At 42.1% G+C, this 25,773-nt stretch overlaps 1 protein-coding gene across 1 annotated transcript in view; it reads right to left on the bottom strand.

The window, feature by feature from the left end:
- Window positions 1–25,773, bottom strand: part of PCSK5 (proprotein convertase subtilisin/kexin type 5) — a 1,432,234-nt gene that overhangs the window by 519,563 nt on the left and 886,898 nt on the right. Inside the window, exon 12 of the mRNA XM_085633086.1 lies at window positions 10,040–10,228. Within this exon, the coding sequence (XP_085489212.1) occupies window positions 10,040–10,228 (189 nt within the window). The remainder of the gene's footprint in view (window positions 1–10,039; window positions 10,229–25,773) is intronic.

The following is a 25,773-nucleotide window of genomic DNA, read 5'->3' as shown; positions in this document are numbered from 1 at the left end:
GTATTAGTTCATGAACCCCTGGCTATTATGAAAGTTTTCCATCAATTTTACTCTGATTTGTATAGGCAGCCGGATGTTGGTGATCTTCCACCTGACTTCGGGCTACCAGTGCTGGAATGGGATAGGCTTGATCCTGCTGAGGCAGAAAGATTGGATTTGCCATTTTCTGCCGAAGAAATCGAACGTGCACTGTTTAAACTGCCCTCGGGTAAGGCGGCCGGACCGGAATCTCTTCCATCAGAGATATAAAAGACCTTTTTTCCAGAACTCCGTGAGGATCTGCTGAATACTTTCCAGGCAGCTAGATTGGGATTCCCATACCAGTCATGGGATGCTGCCCATGTAGTTATATTTCCGAAGAAGGGGAAACCTCCTGATCAACCAGGATCATACCGCCCGATATCGTTGGTTAATTGCGATGGTAAACTATACGCTAAATTGTTAGCAAATCGTATGGCCCCGCTTGTTGCTGGCTTGGTATCACCGCAGCAGCATGGTTTTGTGCCAGGGCGGGGGACGGTTGATCACATTAATAGGATCATTGCATTTCTCGACGTCGCGCAGGTTGATTCCAGATTTCTGGGTCTTGTCCTGCTCGACGCCGAGAAGGCCTTTGACCTTGTGTCATGGAGTTTCTTATGGGAGGTCATGGTACGTTTAGGGTTTAACCCAGGTTTTCTTCGGGCCCTTCAGATTTTTTTATCGGTCCCCTACTGCAAGGATATGTGCTATGGGCCTTAAATCGGAGGAGGTTCAGATTAGTAGAGAGACCCGGCAAGGCTGTCCTTGTTCCCCTATTCTTTTTGCTTTTTATATTAATCCCTTCATTAGAATGCTTGATCTTAACTCACAAATCCCCCCCTTTATAGCTCAAGGTACGAAGTACAGCGTTCTCGCTTACGCGGATGATATAGCTGTCATTACGTCTGATTTAAATACTGCTTTACCCACTATAGAACAACTAGCGGAATGTTTTGGCAGATACTCCGGGTATAAACTCAATAAAGTTAAGACACAATGTCTGTGTACGGACCAAACGCTAGTTTTTGACAGTAGGATTGTGGAAGAAGTGGTTTACTTGGGTATTAAGATCAGACCTAATTTGGAGGATTTGGTTAGTGTTAATTGGATGGATATCTTGGATAAAACCAAACATGCACTGGAGTCATGGCAGAGTCTTCACCTAACTCTGGTTGGTAGAGCTAATTTACTAAAAATGATTATACTACCTAGAGTACTTTACTTTTTTCGTGCTGTTCCCCTTTTGATTCCTAGATGCCAGATTCGCCAGTTACAATCGGTCTGTGAAAAATATCTTTGGGCTCCAGGCAAAATCCGTAGAGCTTCACGTTTTATGACGCTGCCACCTGCCCGCGGTGGATGGGGAGTTCCGGATTTTGCTCTTTATCAGATTTCATGTTTACTTTTAAGGATGCGTATTCTCTTGACTGGTGAAGAAATGTCTAATGCGGCAGAAACACCCTCGATCTATCAAATTACGCTTGGCTTGATTGCAAAAAAATGTTTGATTTCCAATATTGATGGTAGTTATTACAAGCGCACACGGTTTAAAACTATCATGTCTGCTTTCAATGTCTGGAAATCTGTTAGGAAAATGTGTAATATACCCAAACTTATGATATACACTCCGCTTGGGGCACCATATCTTTTACCTTCTATTTTTGGGGATTCAGTTGTACGATGCTGGCACTCTAAAGGTATCACATGTCTGGGTGATTTTGTTTCTGCTGAGGGTGTTTTTCTTTCTTTTAATGCACTTAGACAGCAATTTGATTTATCTAATAATCAATTTTTTAAATATTTACAGATCCGTGATTTTCTTTACAAACGTACCACGTCGCTGTCTTCAATTCGCATTATTGATGCTATTAGATCTCAATCACGTATTGGAACTATTTACAAGGAGCTTATAGCACATCGTATAGATGATATTGATAAAACTAATGAGAAATGGTCATGCCGGCTTCTATCTACATCTATTAGCATTCAAGAATCTATTAAAATGGCCCACATGGTTCTTTATTCTGCGTCACTAAAAGCCCAACTTTATAAAACTATTTTTAATTTATACCGCACTCCGGCGGTGATGATGAAATGGGGTAGCTCTTCTCTATATTCTAATTTGGGTGAATGCTTTCGTTGCAAAGCTTGTAAAGCCGATATAGTACATGTGTTTTATGCTTGTCCTTCTTTAACACCTTTTTTTAATCAAATCTCAAACTTTGTGTCATGTGCTCGGTAAATCTGTCTTATTGTCATCGAATTTAATCTTATTGGGTATTGGGGAGGAAACTACCCAAGGGCATCCTCTTTTTGAGTTTCGTTTTTTCTTTTTATTATAGCAGCTGCGATACGTTTGTCAATAGCAACAGCGTGGTTGCAGCCACAGGCACCGAGCTTTGATATATGGCGTTCTAAGCTATTTAATTTGTATAACCTTGAAACTAGTATGTATATGCTGAAAAAACCACGCAAGAGGCGATTTGGCCTTACTATTTGGCACCCGTTACAAGATTATTTTGATGAGTAAATAATTATGTTCAGCTCTGTTATATACGACAAGTTGTGTGTAACTATTTTGGTATTATTTTCTTTTTTTTCCTCTCGTTTTTTCTATTATATTTATTTTGTTGGTCAACTGTAATTGTAGGGTTGTTGTGGAACATTAATAAAAAATTATAAAAAAAAAAAAAAAAAAAGTATTGTCTCAGCATATAAATAGGCCAAATAAATTGTTTTAATGGAATTAGAGCAAATGACAATACTGAATTATTCTGCTGTCCATATTTCTCATTAAAACACCCATTTACTTTATTTTTATTTAAATTCTGAGTATAGATAAAAATAAGATAAAGGCATTATACCATTTGCCAATGGATGCGTAGACTGCCGTACCTTAACAGGGGAGATCAGCTGGTCCAAAACAGCCACCTGATCAAGGGAAAGTCTCTGCAAAGGAACAGATTCTGGATACTCACTTAACTTGTCTGTGTCTACCAGTGAGGGCTGGAGTATAGATTATGATAATACTGTGTGAAGCAGAGTTTCTAAGACTGTGAGCTCATAATCTCGCCCGTTTCCAAACAAATGACGAACAGCACATAGTGGTTTTGAATGTATATCTTGCAACACCAACAAGCTATCAGCTATCGCGATCTAGCTCTCTCCTGGTAACTCCTGGCAATGCAATCATTATTAATTACACTCCTCAATATTTCAACCAAATCAGAGCATTTCAGCTGAGCTCAGATAGTTCCTTTATACAGCAGTGATCACTAACAACCCTACATTCTGAATGGTGTATGTGTATCTTCATCTCCTTTATCTCTCTGACCAGGGTTGCCCTTAAAGCACAGGCGGTCTCAATGCATACCCCCTGATTTCAACCTTAAAAGTATCTCAAGCGGCTGCTACATTGGAGTAGATCCTTAGTTTTTTTCAACTACAGATCTCTTTGATCATTCGAAAGACCGCGTCATGCAGCGCTTGAGGTTGCATTGGCACCCTTGGTCGGGCATGCCCACATTTCAACATTAATTTCAAGGATCGAGATCAGTCTCAGACGGAGCCGGTTATTTAGTATCTGGCACCAACCTCTACATCCCTCCCATTTCAAGAAGCATACCCAACCTTGTGTGCAGGTCATGCAACAGAGAATAATAAAAATATTTCCTTATGCATCTCTCGTCAAATTTCAATCAATGGTTATTGTTGCATCAGACAGTGACAGATTCGCTTTGTGTTCTCAGAGCGGGGGAAAGGATCTGCCACCTGAAAGTCCAACACCATATTATAGTCACTACCCCAGAAACCCTTCAATCATGGTACCTAACCATGACTGAGGGTCAAGGACTCAAGAAACTGGACCAACCATATGTTAGGCGCATACAAGCTAACTATGCTCACCTTCCAGTTTATAATATATTAGTCTATGTGATCCACAAGGGCCACCAGTATCAAAGTCCCCTTGGTGAGTGATTAGTAACTGGCAGAAGCCACTTGACACCCCACTGCACCATTTGTGGTGTGGTGCTTCCAGATCCCCTCTCACAAGGTGGATCTCCTAGAGGCTTATGATGTGCATCCTCAAACACATCTAGCAGGTGTATATCCTATCTATTCGACACCATAGCCTTTCGTCTCACATTCCACGTAATAAATAGGTATTAAACATATTGCCAGGTGTAGGTACCTGTAACCCTCTACCCATAGCCTTTAAGTGGGCACAGCTGCCCAACAATGTGTCTGTGCTCCCAGGGTCCATTGCACAGACACCACCTTCTGTATCCTATAAGATCAAGCCCCAATGGAGCCCACATTGATGAACCAGTCAAGTCCATCCAGAAGCAAATAAACAGTTGGCCGTCAATCCCTCTCCCTCTCCTACAACTTTATGTAACCACGATAAAGAGTAGACAAACAAACTAACAGTACACATGGACACAGCACTGTTGGGCAGCTATAACACTTGCATGCCTAGAAAGAGTGCATTCCAGATATCTCAAGTCAGCAGTAAAATCCTAGTGCAGCCCAGGACCCATTCTATGCCATTCTTTTCTATCTAAAGGAGAGACTCCGTTATCTCCAACCTGCCCCACACATCTTCTGAGGTCTCAAAGAAATACAATATATTGTCTTTAATCACCCACAGGCTTCGCTGGAAACAGCAGGGCATACTTTATATCCATTTGGCATAGTCTGACTTAGAGGAAGGAACTTTAATCATGGAATACAAACAACCGATTGCCCTCAGCATTCCACAGTCCGTGCTGTCGCGCCTCCAGCAGGTTCCAGTCCCTGCCCCTATAAGTGAGGAGTCTGGCCACCATGGTCCTAGAGGGAGCCTTCAGGACAGGGGGCGCCCGGATCATGATGCACCTTGTAAATAGCAAACGGTTGGAGGAGTACTCTCATATATCCTGTTGACCAGCCAAATTTGCATAAATTGCTCAGCCCTGTGCCCATCTACCTTTTAAGGAAGACCCATAAATGCAGATATTAATTCTCGGGATTGACATTCAGCGTCTTCAGCTCTTTCCTACCGATCGAACACTGATGCCATGAATATCTTCACTTGAGACTAAGGTTCTTGAACTGAAGGTCGCATTGAAGATAATCTTGGGTCATTGTTACTCTTACTGCAAGTTTTTTTATGACCCGCGGGGAGGAGGCACACATTTGTTTTCACCTCATATATCTTTGTTTCCAGTGAGACTTTTAAATCGGATATGATCCTAAATATGTTTTTATATTGCTTAACATGACCCTCGAGTGCTTTCTTGAGGGTAAGACCCTCTACCCTCTCCACTTGGGTCAGGATGCAAGGGAACCAAAGTTTTTCATGAGCGAGGCCCTATCAGGTTGAGATTTAACCATCATTTGTTTCCGGTGATGCAGACTAGCACTTGAGTTCGGAGGTGAAAATGGAGAGTATGACTCATTGAGTTCTGCTGAAGAAGAAGGAGGCGAGCCAACTCGGGGCGAGTCCTTGAATTCCTGAGCCCTGGCGATACTTTTCAGCCAGATCAGACAAGTCAGCTCACCAGTACGCACAGAGGTATGCCACCAACAACAAATGCTTTACTACAATCTAACATACTGTACAAGGCCAGACCCAAATGCTCCTTCTATCCTAACCAGCCACACAAAGCATAAATCTGGGGTTCTCAGCGTTTGCTTCTCCATAACCTATATTCAGGCCTGTACCATCATTGACTTGTTTATTTTGGGCCTCCTCTCTTCTCTTCAGACAATACTTTCCTCTCTTAGGTTAAACGTCATATTCCTGCCAGTATTTTAGGAGGGGGGGGTTCTGTACATCTATTCGACAAGCAAATTAAAACTAGTCTATCTGCTGCACCCTTAATCACGGACCATAACCTTGGACCTCATCCAGAGTACCATTGTTCAAAACTGCATCTCCTGTGGGGCCGTTCTAGGTGCTGGAACCCGCAGTCCGCATGAGCCCCATCCTCCTTCGTGCCTATGAAACACACTTGGGGACTTGCACCCAAACTTTATAATGATCAGTGGACTGTGGTTCTAGCAGCTTCCGTTCCAGGCCAGCACATCCTCAATAAGGCCGTGGTATGCAGTATAGGCAAAATTGGGGTCATCTTGGAAAGTAGTGGTAATTCCAAGCGTGGCTTTTGCCACCCAATTATCAGTGTGATGCAACAATCCCCAAGGGCCGAACCATCATTAAGAACCCTTAGGGTTCGGAGGCGCTCAGCGACACTGCCAGGGAGGGTCCTGAAGGCAGGAGGCCGGCCAGATATCAGTCAATACCCAGGTACTCCCTGGAGACTCGTCCTACTACATTGCTAGGCAATTTAATGAAGTTTAAATCTTTAATGAATTTAGTGAGTTATGTGTTCACAATCCATTGAGTGATTTTGGAGGGAAATGGTATTAATGAATATGGAGCAAAAATAAACCAATAGGATCTACATTTGTTTTTTTTTCTATAAAAGAGGAAAAAATTCTTGTTAACAAGAGATGTAACTTTACCCTCTAACGACGACAGTGATGCTACAGAATCTTTAAAGGCTTTGAACTTCTCTTGCCGTGAAAATAAACAATAGGGAGCCTGAATTCATCACCATGCGTTTAGACAGTATGAGGTCTACTGTGATCGGCACTTAACCAGAGGTTTATAATAATATGTAATGTGGGCAGAAAAGGAGTTCCCCTTGCTGCTGAGGCTGGATTACACGAAAACGGAAATTTATAGTACACAGAGGGAATTTTATCCTGAAATTTGTTTGAAACAGTAGAACAAAGCTCCTGAATGAGTTGGTGAGGGGTGGCAAGAGTTTTCTTTCGAAAATGCTTCTTTAAACTTGTTGGGGTTCTGGAAGAAAAGATTCTGGGAAAAAAAAACCTCATCTAGCTGTTGACCTTCTTGTAGGCTGAAAGTGTATCTGATTCTCCAGGACCAGGTCATCTGTTTTACAACAGAGGCGCTCTTAGTGATTTACAATGTTATTTATCTTCTAATAATTCAAAAAAGAGCTAGGTTTTCCTACGTTTGTGCCTGCGTGGCTGGATACTTTCAGTAAGGACTGAGTGGTCCCTACAAGCCAAAAGGAGAAATTCACATCTGTGGTCTCGATTTCGATCTTCGTCTTGTGAGCTACGGAAGAAAGGAGGGGCCATCAAGTGGTGTCTAAAAATCTATACTAACCTCTCTGCTTGAACCAGTTGGAGCTGAAGGAAGAGAGTTACAGTGAAGGCTCAAAAGCACTACTCTGCAGAAACCTGAGTGATGGTCCATCGTGTCTTTCATGTTTGTAACATTAGCATTTCTCATACTGCAAACACCGCGACCTAGGGAATGTCCCACCATAAGGATGTGGCTGTGAACCGCCAGAATTAGATCAAGAGGGGAGCAGGTACCAATGAGTTGAGATAATTCTAGATAGCGAACACCCTCCACCAATGCACTAAAATTGCCTAGGACCAGGGAATACGGAGAGATAAGATGCTCAGGAGCAGACTGTGATGTCAAATATCTGTTACAAAATGGAGATTATTTCTGTTACAAAAAGTATATTAAGTTTATAGTCAGCAATAAGATTGTGTATTCGGAAACTAAGCTAGTGCAATGACATGGAATTCACTAGAAAGCAGGAATAAAAAATAGGTGGCTTCTTTTGAGAAGGGCCTTTTGCCTGGTGAGTAAAGTATGGATTCATGAAGATATCTGTTGGAGGAGTTCAGCGCACTGTAGTCTAGTGCAAGACCAGGAGAATTTCCTTGTGGAACTGGGGGGAGGGGGATGACCGGGCACCACGGACAGCATCTCCTGACCACTGCTAGCAGATAAAAGTGCTTTGGTGTACTTAGGTACACCCCCTACAGGATCACTAGCATACTGGGGCTAAGTAGGAGACAAGTCTTGTTAGCAGAGTAGCCTTCTGGGCAGCTGCACATGGGATATATAAATCTGACAGGAGAGGTAAAGAGGACTCCAGCACACTCCTGCAGAGTAAGAGGATTGGACTAGAAGAAATAAAAATAAATGCAAATCAAAACAATCAAAGAAGTTAAAGAAAGCAACACAACTAAAATTAAATAAAAGCTTATGCGCTCAGGAACAACTAATACTTGAAATACAAAAGTAGGAAGGTGGGCCAGGACCCCAAAGATTACCATGAATGGTATTTCCTTCCGGCATATATTAGCCAAGCAACCTCTTTCTTAGCTTACATGGTCACTGCTCTTAATAAAGCTACTGCCTGGCCTTCTCCATAGCTACCATTGCCCTCCACTGGTAGCCAGAGCCCACCTCCGAAATATGCCACCTACTTATGTGATTCGCTGCACAGTGATTGGAATACAGACTCGTGCAATCCTTGCATGTATCTCTTATTTTATCAAGGAATGATCCATTATATGTTGTCCAGTTCCAGAACTTCTCATTAAATGTACCAAACTACTAAGACAGGCACTCTTGCATAGCACTTGGATGCTTTGCTAGGGAGGTGGCATCTTAGGTGCCACTGCACTTACTTCGGTCTTTCATGGCTAGAAGTCTGTTTCAGTTCTAATGGGGGGATGGTCTTTAATTAGGTACTGATTTTATGAATACCTGTGTCACTACAATGTGTGCCGTTAACACATTCCGTTCTCTTATTAATACTGGAAGCTTTATGAACACCTTTCAACGTGGGTGTGACTCATGATATCCGTGAGATGTACGCAAAGGAACTTAACTATTTCTCAAGTCAAAAAAAGGAAAACAACGATCTTGTAAAATAGAATATGGTTTTCTGTTAATGGAAAATTTGCTTTGCAGCAAGGCTTTTTTTGTATCCTCCAGAAGGGTTCCTGATTAGGCGCTCTCCAGTCTATGCACCTATTTTACGCAAACATCCTTGTCAAGTGGATCTGCAGTGAAATAAGGGTGATGCCCGCTTGCTTTCACGATTATTTTGGAATCATCAATTCCGAACCCTTCTTGCTATGAAACCTGAAGAGGAAGAACAAGAACAAGTCTCTGAGGATTATCACTGAGCTGCTGTCTGGATTTCTAAGGCAAGCCTTCGCCATGCCTTCTAACGGGACTGCTTTAACTGGCGAGGAATGGACCAGTGGGAGACGTCGAGGAGAAACGCTCGTGTTTACCATGTTTTACTACATGCAGCATTTTAAAGAAAAAGACAATCCTAGAAAAAGACTATGTCTAGTTGTGCTCATTCACACTGCAAAAGCCAAACTATACAGCAGCAACACTAAAAAACACAACAGCCATGGATAGCCCCGTTTTTGCATGAACATGACCCGGGATTCACTTTTTTTACTGCTAAAATGTGTCCTGCAGACAAAACGCCCTAACTTTTCATTGCAAGACACTGGTCTCTAATCCCAAAGTGACAAAAGAACAAAGAACTGAAGAAAGGAACTGAAACAAGTAACTAGCCAAGTCTGTTCTGCAGTGTCATTTTAAAGTCTTTGGGGACCCCGGGCAAGACATTTTGGGGGTCCTTGAATGGAACAAATTTCAGTTTTGTTACCCATTTCCTGATAATTCATACTGTCCATGATACCAAACAATACTAAACTATAGGTTAAACTTTAACAGGGTAACAAAACAGTTGAAAAATGTCTTGTCCCGGGCCCCAAAAACCCTTAAGATGACACTGGGTAGAAAGACTGAGTCAGCGTGAACATAGGCAGAAGGATAGAGGTTTAAACAGAGGGAAATAGAATAGAGATAGTACAAATGGAGTGAAAGTTCACTTTCACGGGGGTCACGTTGGAAGTTTGAGGCCCTGGGCATATGCCCACTTTGCCTATGCCTTAAAACACATCTGCTCTCTGTTATCAGATACCACATTTAAATTACTCTCTGGAATGACAGCATCTCATCGCTCGTCAGTAGTGTTGAGGGCCATTCATCACATGTTCCAGGCCTGTCAGTTGTTTCTACAGCATTTACACCTGCCTCAAAGACTCAGCCCTTCTGCAAGTTCAGGGATTGCACTCAAACATCTCAGGGATTTTGTAGGCTTACCTGTTGGCCAATAACTGAGATCTTGTTCCAGAGGGAGAGGTCAGGTAAATTGCCAAGTCTCCACGTCGCGGGTGGCTGATGCTGACACGCACAACAACATGCTCCAAGTAGATGACATGGTGGTTTGAGTTATCTGCACAACCGGTGGCTTTGTACACTGAACGAACAACATGGTCAGGGCGGATTGTCCTGCAGCAAATGGAACAAAAAAAGTGTGATAAAAAAACTAGCATCAGACAAAAAGTGAGATGATTATAATCAACATGCATTTTCCTTTGTGCACAAAGAAGTGCAGGTAAACAGTTAAATTTAAGGCCACATTTGTGTGAGCATGAATCTGTGTCGGGACATCCTAGAAATGTGGTAAAAATGCAGTAACTGATCCAACAGCGAGGGGCATAAATAAAATATGTGCTAAAAATGGTACTTATAGCCATGATTTGAACAGCAGAACATCGGATTAACCAGCTAAAAATTCGCTTCTCCCACAGTATTAATAGTTACTTAATGAAGCCTTTCCCACGATGACACTGATCTCAAAATATGGCAGACTTTCATGATCATGGGGGTGGAGAACTGAATAGTATAGGGAGATGGATATGACACCAACAAAATTGCAAATCAGCCCTTACATCTTAAAAGGTAAAGATATTTCGTCTGTAAATAAAATCAACGACAATTTCAGCTCCACCTTTGAGCTCTCAATAGCAATATGAAACTACATTACAGTTTCAACTAGTTGGTAATATTCCTGCCTTGCACTCTAGAGGACAGAGCAAGGGTAGTTCAAAAAGACTCATGACAGGCAGAGCTTCAGTCATAAAAAGCCACCTCCAAAAAGTCATTCCACTGTTTTAGAAGTCAAAGTACACCCACACCATGGTCCTCTGGGGCTTACACTGTTCAATTGTGAAAGCAAAATGGAAGACAAACACCAATGGGATATGAAAGATTCAAATCCTGGCAGAAGAAAAAGTCTAGGGGGACACCCACTGACATAAGCTTGTTTAAAATTACTTCGGCAATTTCAAACATGGATACTAATACTACCCCAACCTGTACTTTAGAATGCAGCTACAGATGTGTTTGAAGGCATACATGCATATGGATTAGTATAAAGTCCACCATGCTGTAAATGAACATCAGTTTTGTGGAGTATGTTACAATGTCTGCATAGTCTGAGTACCTTCTTGCTGCCATTCTATTCTTTTTATACACATTTATGCCATTAGTGATGTGCTTTTTGTGAGGGTTTAAATAGTGGTAATTTTATGGGGAAACAGAGTGTTTATGTCAGACTTTAAAGCAGATTGAATTTAATTTTGTCGTTTTGGTCACAAATTCCTATGGGCAACTACCACATGACATGCAGTATTTTCCTATTTGTCACGATAAAATGATGTGGATATAAATTTACCAAGTTACTTTTCCCATTGTTTTACCCAAAACCATTATAAACTCTCTGTCTTACAAAAGAATAAATCGATCCACCTCGGACTTACATATACAACTCGTATAGATTCACGTTTTGAGATCCACAAAATCTCAAGGGCTACATAAAATCATACATTACCTATTAAGCTCCTATGCTGCCTGTATCCCCTGTATCAGACTCTTGTGCATGTACATAGGCACAAAATAATGCATTTCAAGGGAAAATGTGAAAGTGAATGCTTTTATATGTGTTTTTCCCTCAACATGGCAAATGTTCTTCTGAGCGGAGGATTTTCTTCTATTACATCCCGTGAAAATAAAGAGGTGTTTGGGTAGACATTTCCACACTAATTTCACACTCAAGCATTTTTAGGTCGAGCCTAGCGGCAGCGCACATGCGCTGCTCGCTCTGTTAGACTGCTGTAGTAGAGTATGGGAGAGAAGCCACGCCCACTCTCCTCACATATTTTTCCTTGGCTTGTATCTTTGCCTTTCGTAAATGCTGCCTCCGGATTCGTTAATAGGCTTGTTAGTCCCTCCTTAGTACGGCCTGGTCTTCATATGTAACCTCCTTTTGCTACTGGCCCCTTTACTTCGGTTGTTACACTGGACCTGTTATTTAGTCTGTAAGCACTATTTACTTTGAGTTTCTCTTACTGCAGGCCAGCCAGACATGCGCTGCCTCCGCTTGGGCTTTTTTAAGCAGCACAGCACCCTGTAACACGGGCACCCGCTTTCAATTACTTTAACCCGGCATTATCTCATGTCTGTTTCAAACAGCCATACCCCCCCCCCCCCCCAGTAAAATGGATCTAGAAATGATTAGAGGATTAAGTCATGTGAATTCCAGGTAGCACATAATCGTGTGCTAATGGGCTGAAGCTGACAGCAGCACATCTGTGTTACATGTCATCTGCACTAAGCCACCTGATGGGTTGTTTTCAAAAGCCTATTTTATTAACACCACCACCACCACCAATAAAACCACCACCAATACATTTTTAAGTACAACACTTGAAAACCAGAGTTCATCTAATGCATATTTGATCTACATATACGTACTTCCTTCATGCATCTATATAACTTCCATGTACTTGGATCTAAATATTTATTAATTTTCTCTAAAAAATGCATATTCAATGCACTACCCTATTTCTCGCCCTATACCTCTATCAATATCTTTAATCTACATATACTTACTTCCTTTATGCATCTATATAATTTCCATGTACATATCCAATGCACTACCTTATTTCTCACCCTATGCCTCTCTCAATATATCTTCTTCCTCAACTCTGACTCATCCCAAACCTCTTTCTACTACTATTCTCACCCCATACCTCAATCAATGTATCCTCTACATCTACTCTCTTTCATCCTAAACCCCATACCACTACTATGAACCCCAAAATAACCTTTTCTAGACTCTCCCTTACTCTACCCCTTCTTGCATCATTTGACACCTCTTACTATACCAATCCCCCAAAACAAGCCTTTCTAAACTCTTTCCTCTCCACTCCCCTTTTTATTCATCCCCAGCCTCCTCCTACTGCTATGCCTTCAAGAAAACAAAAATCTAAATCCTTCACTCTTCTATTCCTCCACTATCCTTTTCAATCAAAATAACAGACTAACATGTCCACTTTTCAAATTTTACTATACTAATTCAACACTAATCCTTTATGGGTTGTGGAGTAGCGTGCTACTTGCCAAAAAAGTGCTTCAACAACCAATCAGGGGTAACAAGCGCTATATAAATGCAATCCTTTTCCCCTCTTCTATCCCTCCGCTATCCTTCTCAATCCAGATAACTGACTAACCTATCCGCCACTAAAATTACTTTCATATTTCACAATACTAATTCAACGTAAATGCTTTATGGGTTCCAGAGTAGTGTGCTACTCGCCGTAAAAGCACTTCGAGGCCTCGTCAGGGGTAGTAAGCGCTATATAAATGCAATTACAATACCACCACCACCACCACCAATGGCACCACCAATGCCAAAACCACCACCAATGCCAATACCACCACCACCAATATCACCACCACCACCAAAACCACCATAACCACCAAAACCACCAATACCAGTACCACCACCACCAAAACCACCACCAATAACAATACCACCGCCACCAATACCACCACAACCAATAACATGACCACCACCAATACCAATACCACCACCTCAGCACCTCTCGCTCACAAGTAATAGCAGGGGCACTGTACGAGACTAGAGCTGCAGCGGAGACCATCCCTCCCTTCCTCCCTCCCTCCCTCCCTCCATGCATGCCATAAAGCACAGCCCGCCCTGCACCCGGAGGTGAACCCAGGGCCCTATTACAGCTGGAGTGTTTTTTTATTAGGCCAAAGATGGCAATGACACTAGGCAATGCCACACTGCACACTCAAATCACGGAGAGGGCAGGAAATAACACCCCCCTCCTGCTCTCCCTCCTGAGCCGCGACATTGTAATCACAGAGTGAAAGGTTTTGGAGTGCTTTGTTAGTGTTTACAGCTTGGATCATATGAACTCTCACTTCACACTTTGTGTCTTGTGTAATTTACAACACTTACTCGTTTTCTTCTCTGCACTATTTATCACTACTTTGAAGACGTCGCAGGCCAGTCTCTTCCTCTGATATTTGCAAACTAACAAGTGGTTGAAAAGGCCCTTTATTGCAAAACAATAGGTCAGGCATTTGCGAGAGTTTAAGCTATTAGTATTGTAAATGACAATGACTTATTTATGTTTTAAAACCCAAAACATAAATAAAAGACTGTCATTTATAATGCAAATAGCTCAAACTCATGTGAATGCGAGACCTATTGCATTTGAAATGCTTGTTACACTTACTGTAAAGTTAGTCACTTAAGCCTTGGAAACGTCACTGTGAATGAAAGTGAATCCCCATAAAGGTATTTGGCTCCCAAAATTCATAAGTGGCATTCTTTTGAGAGCTGCATTTCTTTCATTAGAAAAACTTTAGACAATCTGGCAACCAAGGAGATTTTCCATAGTTAGTTCCACCTGCATCTGAGTAAAACCACAGATCCTGATTTATCAAAATCTTCTTGTTGCAGATGGTGTAACTGTGTGCCTAAATGCCACTCCGGCATGGTAAAGGTCTGATTTGAACACTAAATGAGTACGCATTTCAAAGGCTGTCTGTTACAGACACACCCCTTTTTTTTTTTTTAAACCAGAGTCCAATGTTCCCCACTGTCCTTTGTCTACCCCTTCCCTTCCCATCAATTCTTCTTTGTGGACGCTTCCGTCTCCATCAAATCAATGCTGTGATGACACACACCTCACCTTTATTACTCTATACTAAAAAGAAAGGGAACTGTGCCTTTCCATACTTCCTTCCACCCAAACCCTCTGAGCAAAGTCTGCCCACCATGCACACCCTATTACCTCCAAACTTAACCCCTTGTCTCTGCTCCCTCAAAAACCAACTTCATCCCACTGCCTCCTCAGTACTGCTAACACTGTTAAGTGTATTCTGCAACTCTTGTAGCAGGAAGACAGTCCACCCATAACATTTTTACCATTTCTACCACATAATATCTGTTTTGCTAATGTGCACTTTTTGTATGTTTGTTACCACCGCGTGCGATATACAAGTAACGTCCACCGCGTGACTCTAGAAAGTATAGGATCAAAACACTGAAGTGATATCTTGCATGTCATTTGTAAAAGAGTGGCGTACCACACTGACGACGCCCTTTGGATAATACATGTGAAAAATGAGGATTTCACAAGATTTGAAGTGTTATTAAAACATTTTTGGACTGGTGCTCTGACCTGTTTCTCTTCATCAAGGCTCGAACTCAGCCTCTTCTGCTTCCACTTCTTCCTCTCTCTAAAGTCCTTTGCTCTCCACTTGCCACACTTCCCCCTCTCCTAGCAAATACCTGCACATTGGCTAATTTGTTTAATAATGTACGATCTATGACCATTAACTTGCTAAAGAACCATTTCCAATTTCTTGACCAATTCCAATCTGGCTTCTGTCAAGGCCACAGTACTGAATCGGCTCTCACGCACATAGTGGAAGACTAGCTAAAAATGCTGGATCTGAATGAATTTTGCCTGCTAATCCTCCTAGATCTATTATCCGCCTTCAATATGGTTAAACATGTCAGTCTCCTAGGCTTACTTGAATGGAGGATGGGGCTCTAAGAGCCTGTACTAAACTGGGTCACCTCATGTATCCGTAACAGAACTCAAAGAATAAGGTTTGCCAGTCCCTGGCTGATGCCACACCTGATCGTTAGGGGTCCCTCAAGGGTCTTCTCTCTCCCCTATCCTCTTCAACCTTTTCATGGAGCCACTAGCTGTAATTTAGAATTCCTCTAACATCCATTACCACATGTATGCTGATGACACCCAACTGTACTTGAAAATCTCTTCCCCAAAGATATTAAGGACCTCAAGATCCCTCTACTAGATGCCCAAAATTGGCTAACCCACAACCACCTGAAATTTAATGCCATCAAAACAGAATTCCTCCTAATCGTCCCAGCCAATCACCCGCCCAACAGGGCTCTACGGATGAATCATCTAACCGCTCTCAACTGTTCACCACGCATTGACTCCACAAGGTCTCTGGAATTAACACTTGACAAGAACCTGAACATGCAGGAGCACATTACTATTGCCACCAAAGGAGCGAACTACTAAATTAACACCTTAAGGACTTTAAAACCCTACCTCCCTCAGTACGACTTCAAATCAATGTTCCAATCTCTAGTCATCCCAGGTTGGACTAAGGAAGTGCAACCCTCTGTGGCCTTCCCAGAGCCAAGCTGGCACCTCTAAGGGAATCTCTCAATGCAGCTGCCAGACAGATCACAGGAACAAAAAGAAACAAACAAATCACCCCTGATCTAAAAACCCTAAAATCGATTCCTTATGAAGCAAGGTTTCAGTAAAAAATTGCTTCCATGACCCATAAAACACTCCTAGGTACTTATCACAAAAGATAGAACTATCTGGTGGATGCAGATCCTCTAGGAGAACCAGCACCTTGGCACTGAAATCACAGAAATTCCTTAAAAAGTAAACTTGTAACAGAGCCTTCTCTGGTATTGCGCAGAGAATTTTGAACTCTCTACTACCAGAAATCAGACGGATTACCTCAATGGCACCCCTCAAAAAATAAGTTAAATTACTACCTATGAACACATTTTTGCCTTAGGTCTCACAACTTAACTCATGATACACACACGATTATTACTAGACGTTCAGATCTTGCCCATTATCTAATTGACTTGTCCTAGTGCTATCACCTGTCTCAAATTGTGAATTTTTGATTATGTTGTTGCTTGTTTTGTTATCTGTTCTCTTTACTCGTGTTCTGATATTCTGTAAAGCGATCGGATACCATCACAGGTCATGTTCGCGCTACATAAAACTTCATAAATAAATCAAATCTGATGTCATACTCAAATCAGGATATAGACTTCATCACCAAAATGTGGTTAGGAGACAATGCATCCCCAGTTCTACACGAGGCAATGCCCCTGGAATTCAATGCACATAAGAAACTGCCTGATTAAGACTAAAGGAGGACAAACAATCATTTTCCAAAACTCAAGTTATGAAGAACTCTTCATAGCTCAGTGTAAATTAGTTCTAGTCTAGTCCTAGAATTAGTTCTGGTTAATCTACCAAATGCAACTGCCGGCAACTAGAAAGGAACTGGTGCACCAGCAAAAGGACAGAAGACCACACTGCCTTCAAGACAATACTCAACCACTAACACTGCTTCCTAAAAAAACAAAGAATGTCTTAACAGACCGCATTGAAGCCAGCACAAACCCATCAAGGACCTCTTCGCCATCCAACCCCGCAGCCACGAAGAACAACATTACCCATCCCAAGAACTGTGTGACACCCTGGCAGACTTCTTCCATGACAAGGTCTCAACCATCTATGAAAACCCCAACCCCCGCCGCCATCATGAACTTGCTCACACCCACAAACATATACCCCGAACACCATTGGCACCTCATCATCACTCAAGACACAATTCCCATCATGAACTCCATGCACTTGGGAGCACCTATGGACCCCTGTCCTCACCACATCTTCAGCCTTGGTAGTAAGATGATTGGCGACGAGCTAAGAAAAGTCCTGAACACCTCCATCATCTCAGCCTCGTTCACTGAGGTCTGGAAACACGCAGAAGTGAGGCCCCTCCTGAAGATGTTATCCGCCAATATAGGAGAACTGAGAATTACCGTCCCAGCTCTCTGCTCCCCTTTCCAGCAAAAATCCTTGAGAAGTCAATCAACCAGCAACTCACCGAACAACCACGCCCGCAACCTCAGCATCATCCTGGACAGCAAGCTATCTATGAAGAGACAGGTTAACACAGTCTCATCAGCCTGCTTCCACACCCTATGCATGCTTCGCAGGATCTTCAGATGGCTCCCAGTCGACACCAGAAGGACCATCATGCAGGCCCTCATGACCAGCAGGCTAAACTATAGGAACACACTATGTAGGAATCGCTGCACACCTCCTGAAGAGATTACAGACAATACAAAACTCAGCGGCAAGACTCATCCTCAATCTCTCCAGAAGGACCCATGTCACATCCCACCTCAAGAAGCTACACTGGCTCCTGTTCCAGAAAAAATGCCAGTTGAAGATGCTGATCCATGCATACAAAGCCCTACACAATGAAGGACCTGCATACTTCAACAAACGTATGATCTTCTACCAACTGACCAGACACCTATAATCTGCCTCCCTCTTCCTCGCAGAAAACAACCAGATCTGCATAACCAACAGCAGACAACACCCCTTTTTGCACCTGGAGGCCAGAGATTGGAACGACCTTCACCTGCACCTTAGGACTAACCCATCTCTCCAGCTATTCAGGAAAGCACTCAAGACCTAGCTGTTTTAATGAACAAATCAACTTGCAGCAGCAACCAACTCCAGAACCTCGAGACCCTCATGGGTGATTTGCCGAGCTATAAATACTGATTGACTGTTCGCCCTTCCCCGCATTTGCTTGCGAATTGCTGCTGACTTACGGACCTATATTAGACATAGTATTCACAAATGCCTAAATAGATTCCAACTTGAATATCACTCAAAATAACCGCTTCTGCATCCTGTGAGACCCAAATGTCTGGCCTGACAGACCTAACTTCCACCAACCTAGAACCTTTCAGACAAACCAAAATGCTCTCCACTTTTCCCTAGTACTACATATACAGCTGGCCACACTCTGGTTATATTTCCCCTCCCCCTCACATGACTCATTACAGTAACCGGAAAACTCCCCTTCATCTGAAATTATCATCATCTCACCGCCTTAGTAGCCACCCTCCCCACAAAAACATCCGCTACAGCAATAGTAACATCATACAGACAGAAATCTTGGCACAAAACACATCAGCTGGCCATTCCCACTACTGATTTAACAGCAAATGTAGAGACCCACTACAAATTGCTTTCCAAAACCTTTGACAGATTCATTACCTTCAAGACTTTCACATTACCTAACTACTGATATAAGAGTCCTGTTGATAAATAGAATACACTGCAATTCAACATAATGTAAAATGAAAATCTTACAATAAGCATTACAAAATTTGTATCCAATGACATAATAGGATCTATAAGTCCTGATTGTTAGATCGGTCACACTTAGGGTGGTCTTCCCCCAAACATTTTGCCTTACGCCCCTTGATTTTGCTGAATTAATATTTGTTGGCTTTAAGATTTTGCACTCATTACCACCGCTAACTAGCGCTAAAGTGCTCTCTCCTTTAAACTTGGCGAAATTGGCTTACACTCAATTGGCATATTTAATTTACTTGTAAGTCTCTAGTTAAGTGGCACTACAGGTACCTACAGCCTGTAAATTAAATGGAACCAGCACACCTGAAGCACTCCTTGTGAAACGCACTTAATTAGCCCATTTAAAAATGTCTCAGACCTGCACTGAAGCCTGTGGGTACAGTTTTTAACTGCCATTTCGATGGGGCAAAATAACCCTGTCGCCAGGCCTAAACCTTCTTTTTTAATACATATAAGTCATCCCTAGAGTAGGCCTTACACAGCCAAGAGAGCAGAGTGCTGTGCATTTTAAATGTTGTACATGCACTTTAAAGTTTTACATGTCCTGGTAGTGAAAAAATATTAAATTTGTTTTTCACCACTGCATGGCTTGCTTATTGCATAGGATAACATTGGGTTACTTTATTACATTTAATAAGTGATAACTTTCAATTGGAAGCAGATTAGAATGCAGAGTTTGGGCCCTAATGAAGTGTATTTTAAAACCCCCTTAATGGCGAAGTTGGATTTTAGGTCCCAATTCTGAAAATACCACTTTTAGAAAGCTTGTCCAACCGCCATCGTAATGAGGTCCTACGTTCCCTTTTTCAATTAACCACCTTGCGATTTCATCTACATGATAAGTTAGGACTTCAGTTATGTCATGGATATGAAATGTCTAACAGCCAATATGAGGAAATTCACAGGGTTACCGATGTGACAACATTCATAACCACAAAGTGATTGATATTTGGCATCTTAAACACATCGATGATAGACAATGCCGCAATGAATTGGGCATACAAAACAGAATCTCCATAATAGATTACTTCTTTGTTACGAATACTGATGCTCTCAAAGGAAAAATTCTAAGAAAGAGCCTAAAATGCTGCTAATGTGCACTACATGGAATACAGAGGAGATGCTATGAAGTTTAGCATTAAGTGGGAAAGCTGTTGACATGATTAAGCGGACGCAAGGAGGTTACAAGAACGACAGGTATGGTGGAAAATGTCAGAATGTTAAAGATATGTGACATGGTTTGCTCAGTATTCCTGGAACATTATAGCACCTTGCAGAGTTCAAGGCAGGCCAATGATGGGACACAGCAACAGCAATATCTGTGGGAGCTTTATTTCCCTCTTACCCGACGAAGAATGGAAGATCTTACTGTTGAAGCGATAAAAACTGCTATTGGGAAAGGTTTGTGGCACTCATGGCCTTCCAATAGAATTATTCGAGTGACTTTTTAGCTCACTTAGTCCAAAGATCCTTTATTTTCATTTGATTCAGTGTGTGAAATTGTGGGACTGCTTACCAGCTAATTTGCAACGTCCCATGATCACACCAATACATACACAAAACAAACCATCTGAGCAATGTCAGTCATCAACCTATCTCACTTATTTAACATAGAGACTACAGTCCTAGTTATGGCATTGGTGAATAATGCTTGATTTAATTAAATATTGTACCGCCTAAAGGGGTTGGGCCCAATTTGTGAGCAAATCAGAGCCACTAAAAATACCAACATCTCATAAACGGGCCAATACTGATGTTTCATTGATAGTCATGCAAATGTATACAAGACCACTCTATTTAATTAACAGTGATCGCTATTTATTTCTTTTTAAGGTGAGTCAACATCAATTTTGGAAGAATTGTCATACAAAAAAATTCTTAAGTCAAAAAGGCTAACGGATTGGCCCCTACGAATTTGTTCTTATGGAGCAAAGACTACTTCGGATAATTTTTCCCATTCTTTATACATTCCATCGGACATGCGGTTTTGAAACAAGTTCCGAGTCCTGAGGAGAACCCAGAAAGAGTTCCACAGGTTCAAAACGTGTCGACATTAACGCAACTAACAAGCACCATCTGACTACAGAGCAACCAGGGTTAAATAGGCAATCTCTTGATGGAATCTCCTTGTTGCACTAGCAGAGCATTGTTAGGTTGCAGTGCCCATTGATTCTGGGATCAAAATAATTAAGATTTGGTGTTTGCAAAAAATTATTGATCCTTTGTTTGAGCTTGTTCAATTCAGAACTGTTAAATGTTTATTTATATTTTTATGTTAATTGTGTAAATGTCTTTAATGTGTTAGGTCAATCTTGATTGTGTGTATATGCTTTGTATGCATAGTTGGTGGGACAATTTGTATTATTGATTTCATTTTTTTTTCTTTGACAAATCTTCCAAAATAGATGTTGAATCACCTTAAAAAGAAATAAATAGTGATCACGATTATTAAATAGAGTGATCTCATATACATTTGCATGACTATCAATGAAACGTCAGTTGTGATTTCATTAAATGGCACTTTTTATTTGGGACCCTCTGAAAAATGGCATTCACACTAGAATATATTTTGCGATCTCTCTTCTTTATACCACACCAACAGCAGCCGTGAGATTCAATAGAACCTTCTCACATAGCCTTGCACAGAGAGGAACCTTCAGAAGATCTCCACCAAAGCCTAAAGGGCGCTCTTTCATAGAAACTTAATCCCCTTCCTTGCCTAACAGCCACAAACTCAAAAAACATATGACTCTCTGTCCATGAAACACCAACAATCTGTAACCAAACTTAATTCATTACTCACCTCTTTGATTCCCACACCCTTCATATAAACCTCTGAAACACAGAATAGTCTAAATAACACAGCAGCACTGCACCCTGCTCACACTACTTTCACCCATAACTTTGGAACACATAAAAGAGAGAGAGTCTGCCCTTCCTCAAGAAATCTCTCATATCGGTCTAACTTTCAGACTCCCATCCGTCTAGTAGATCACAGTGGCTAACACATAGTACCCCTTTAAATTATATATTTTGGTGCTATATTTTTTTTTCCAAGTCGATATGATTATTCTTTAAGGACTTTTCAGCAATGATTGTCCGCTACCTGCCTCTACTCCTCTGCAATATCAGTCTGAACCTAAAGAAAGTTATCAATAGAAGACCACCTACAGAAGACCATTCGTCTGTAAATTACTTAGCTCACACTAAGCCACCTGATCTCATAATCAACACGCATCTTCAACTCACCCCTCCCTGCAATCATTACCCTGTTCCTCTCTGATCATCTACAGATATACATTAACTTAAAAAACGCAACGGGTAAATTGCAGTTATAAATAGGTCTTTTATTAAGCTACAGTTTTAAAACAAAAAAAAAGCCATTTAAAGTCTCCAGTTATACATAACCGACAGAAGTATAACTTGAACTGCTACGATTTATTGCTTATGACTGCACCTATCACATCACTGATGATGTCAGAGATATACAGCAGTGCAAGTTAAACTTATCGTATGCCAGTTATGCCTAGCTGGTGAATTCTAGTGTTTTTTGGTTTTAAAACAGTAGTTTTTATTATTAGAAGGCATATATATATATATATATATATATATATATATATATATATATATATATATATATATTTGCAAGCACTCTTACACTCCGCGATTCTGCCGCCAGCCACGGAAAAAGAGCACGGGCCACAATCCTTAAAGATCGAAGTTTTTTTAATGTCCTTAGGTTACATCCTAGTAGCAGCCATTACGCGTTTCGTCCCTGCTCGGGGACTTGATCACATGATATATATATATATATATCTCTCCCCACTTTGACCTTCGGAATTTCTATGCCACCCATGACGCCTGGAGTACAACTCCCCGCAGGCAGTCTTTGGCTATGTATGGGTGGAGTGCAGGTGGTGTCAGATGCTGGGCCTGGACTTTGCTCCCCATAGACAGTCAACCCTCGTCGACGGGGTGTGGTTGCAGTACTTGGCCTGGGACCAAGCCCTACACCAAAACTCCGCAGACATCCAACCCCCTGCTATCCAGCCTTTGGCCATGCCTGAGAGGGGGCTGGTTGCGAGCCTGGCCTATGGCCACGCCTTGCGCCCAGCCCCATGTGAGTGACTAACCCCTGGCTGACTGCCCTTTGGCTGTGCAGGACAGGTGTTGGCTACATGGCCTAGCCTGTGGCGAGGGCCTGCACCCAACCACCAAAGGGTTGCCAACACCCCCAAAAGCGGTCGTCTGGTCACAGAACCTAATTTTCTCACATCAAGGGATCATGGGGCGGATCACTCTGGAAGCATAATTCCCCCTCCTATCCCCCACACCCGTCCACAAGGGTTAGGTGGTCTGGGTATCTCTGTCCTATCCCCTTATAGAAGTTTTAATTGAATTTTTCAGGACTTGGTCCCAGAATCCTGTAATGGCGGCTACAACATTGCTGCTGCCACCTATCACATCACTTTTTCCCACGACTTGACAAACCAATTAGATCTATTTTTCAGGATTTTTTGTCCCCAAGGATATCACGAATGTTTAGACAATTTATAAAAACAAAACGGCTAAACAAATGTAAACCAAATCACAAAAAATAGGCTTTCTGGGTAAACATCTAGAATTCTGCTAAAGTTAGTGTAATTATGTTCAGCTATTTTCACTGTATTGCTGTTCAATTTTTCTTTTGGAAATTGCATTGGGAAAAAAGTGAAAGAACTTAAAAAGAAAAAAAAAAAGTCCATCTTCCTCAGCTCCTTATTGGAAAGTTTAGGGATCGTTTGTCAAGCGGAGCCTAATAAAAAGGCAGGGGTGGCGAGGAAGGAATTACACCAAATTTAACAAAAAGTTAGAACCGTACTCTGAAATCATCTAATGTGGTCATTTGGTGTGAATCCGTTCAGCAGTTTCAGAAATTCACATTTAAACAGGCCCTCGGGAAGTCATGAAGGGGTTAAAATGACTGTGATATCTAGATAGTAGATCCAGTGCTACCATAATTTAAAAAAAATACGCGTCTGATAGGCCAAAGTAGCTTTTACCTCCTTTCGACCCCAAGACCTGTATCGGTCATTCAGTTCAGAGCAAGGCTTGTTGCAACTTCAAAAAAATGTTTTGGCTGCCATTAAAGGACACTGGGACTGTCTATCAAACATATGACATTTTTTAAAGAAAATAAACATTCATGCCATAGTACTCCTGCAGGACCCAGTGCGGCCTTAACGTGAACTGAGGTAACACTGTACTCCCACAGGGTCTGCCACACAAGCTTCACCTCCATGGTACTGCACGACCACGCAAACCTCATCAGGTAAAGCCGGCACGGTCTTACAGTACCAAGGAGGTGTAGCTTGTCTGGCGGCTCCTGTGGGAGTACCATGAATTAATATATATGTGGGGTGAAGATCCACTGAAGCAGTGGCCTTTGGTGGGGTCAGGCTGTGTCCTGCATTTGGCCCACATTTGTAATGCCCCAAGGGTTGGGCACTTATGGGGGTTGGGCACAGGGCTTGGCCACCGGCAACATTTAAACCAGATTTCCTTCCTCTGGTCTCTTTACAGGTCATGGTTTAACAACACGTTCTAATTAACCCCTTCAGTGCCCATGACGAGCTGGACTCGTCATGGGCCGCGGTGGCGCTGTGCCCATGACGAGTCCAGCTCGTCATAGACCCCGCCCGCTAATGCAACGGCCGGCACTGGGCGGGGAAAGGGGCGGGCACTGAAGGGGTTAATCTGGATCAAACCAAAATTAAACCCCAAAGTACTACCAGGTTGAACCTCAGACGACTTTATAATAACATAGCCATGGCGGCCAGAGTGGAAGAGACAGTACCCATCGAGCCACATGGCCCAATCAAAGGTTTTGACTCCGTGAATGAATTGGACATTTCTATTCGCCGTTTTAGAAAAGATGGGATTGGGACCTAGATTTATAAGCAGGATAAAACTTCTCTAAAGTAAATCCATGGCGTACGTGATAGTTAATGGGGCACTTCCCCGGGTATACCCGATCTGTAGAGGCATACAATAGGGCTCCCCCTAGTCACAAATGTTGTTAGCCCTTGCCAGTAAGCCACTGACAGCTTGGGAATGTAAAGACAAGCAACAATGGGGGATGGTCAAGGGAGAGGTAGATATGCCTTTTTGCGGACATTTTGGTTAGTCTTGCTAGCCGGAAGGCCTCCTTAACCAGATTGAAAGAAATATTCAAAACCTATCAGAAATATGCTGGACTAAGAGTTAATTGGGGGAAATCACTAATTTATCCAAAAGGGTGGAATCTGCCATTGCTACTACGAGTAGAGACCCACCCCTTTAAATACCCGGTACAGTGGGTTACAAAAATGATAAAATGCACTATGATAAGTTAGCTCCATTGATACACAAACTAGAAGCGGACATAGCACACTGGTGACATCTGTCACTCTTCATTCTTAGTAGAACAGTAACATTTAGGCTGAACGCTTTGCCCATATTCGCATATAGTGCAAAGTAGCCCAAGTGGGATACCCCAATTTTTTTTTTTTTTTTACAAATATAGACAATATGGTACAGATGCTACTTTGGGGGAGTAGTACACATCGAATAGCATTGACTACATTGCAGCGGGTATGCATAGTTAATCCCTGGGCCTATGCCCCCCTGGAGAATCTGGCATCTAGACTGGAGCGACTTGCATCTGGCAAGAAGGGA

The sequence above is a fragment of the Triturus cristatus genome, chromosome 2_1 (assembly GCF_964204655.1).
Source record: "Triturus cristatus chromosome 2_1, aTriCri1.1, whole genome shotgun sequence".
Classification (NCBI taxonomy): Eukaryota; Metazoa; Chordata; class Amphibia; order Caudata; family Salamandridae; genus Triturus; species Triturus cristatus.
Note: the sequence above shows the minus strand (reverse complement) of the source record. Positions and strands in the feature narration are given on the sequence as shown.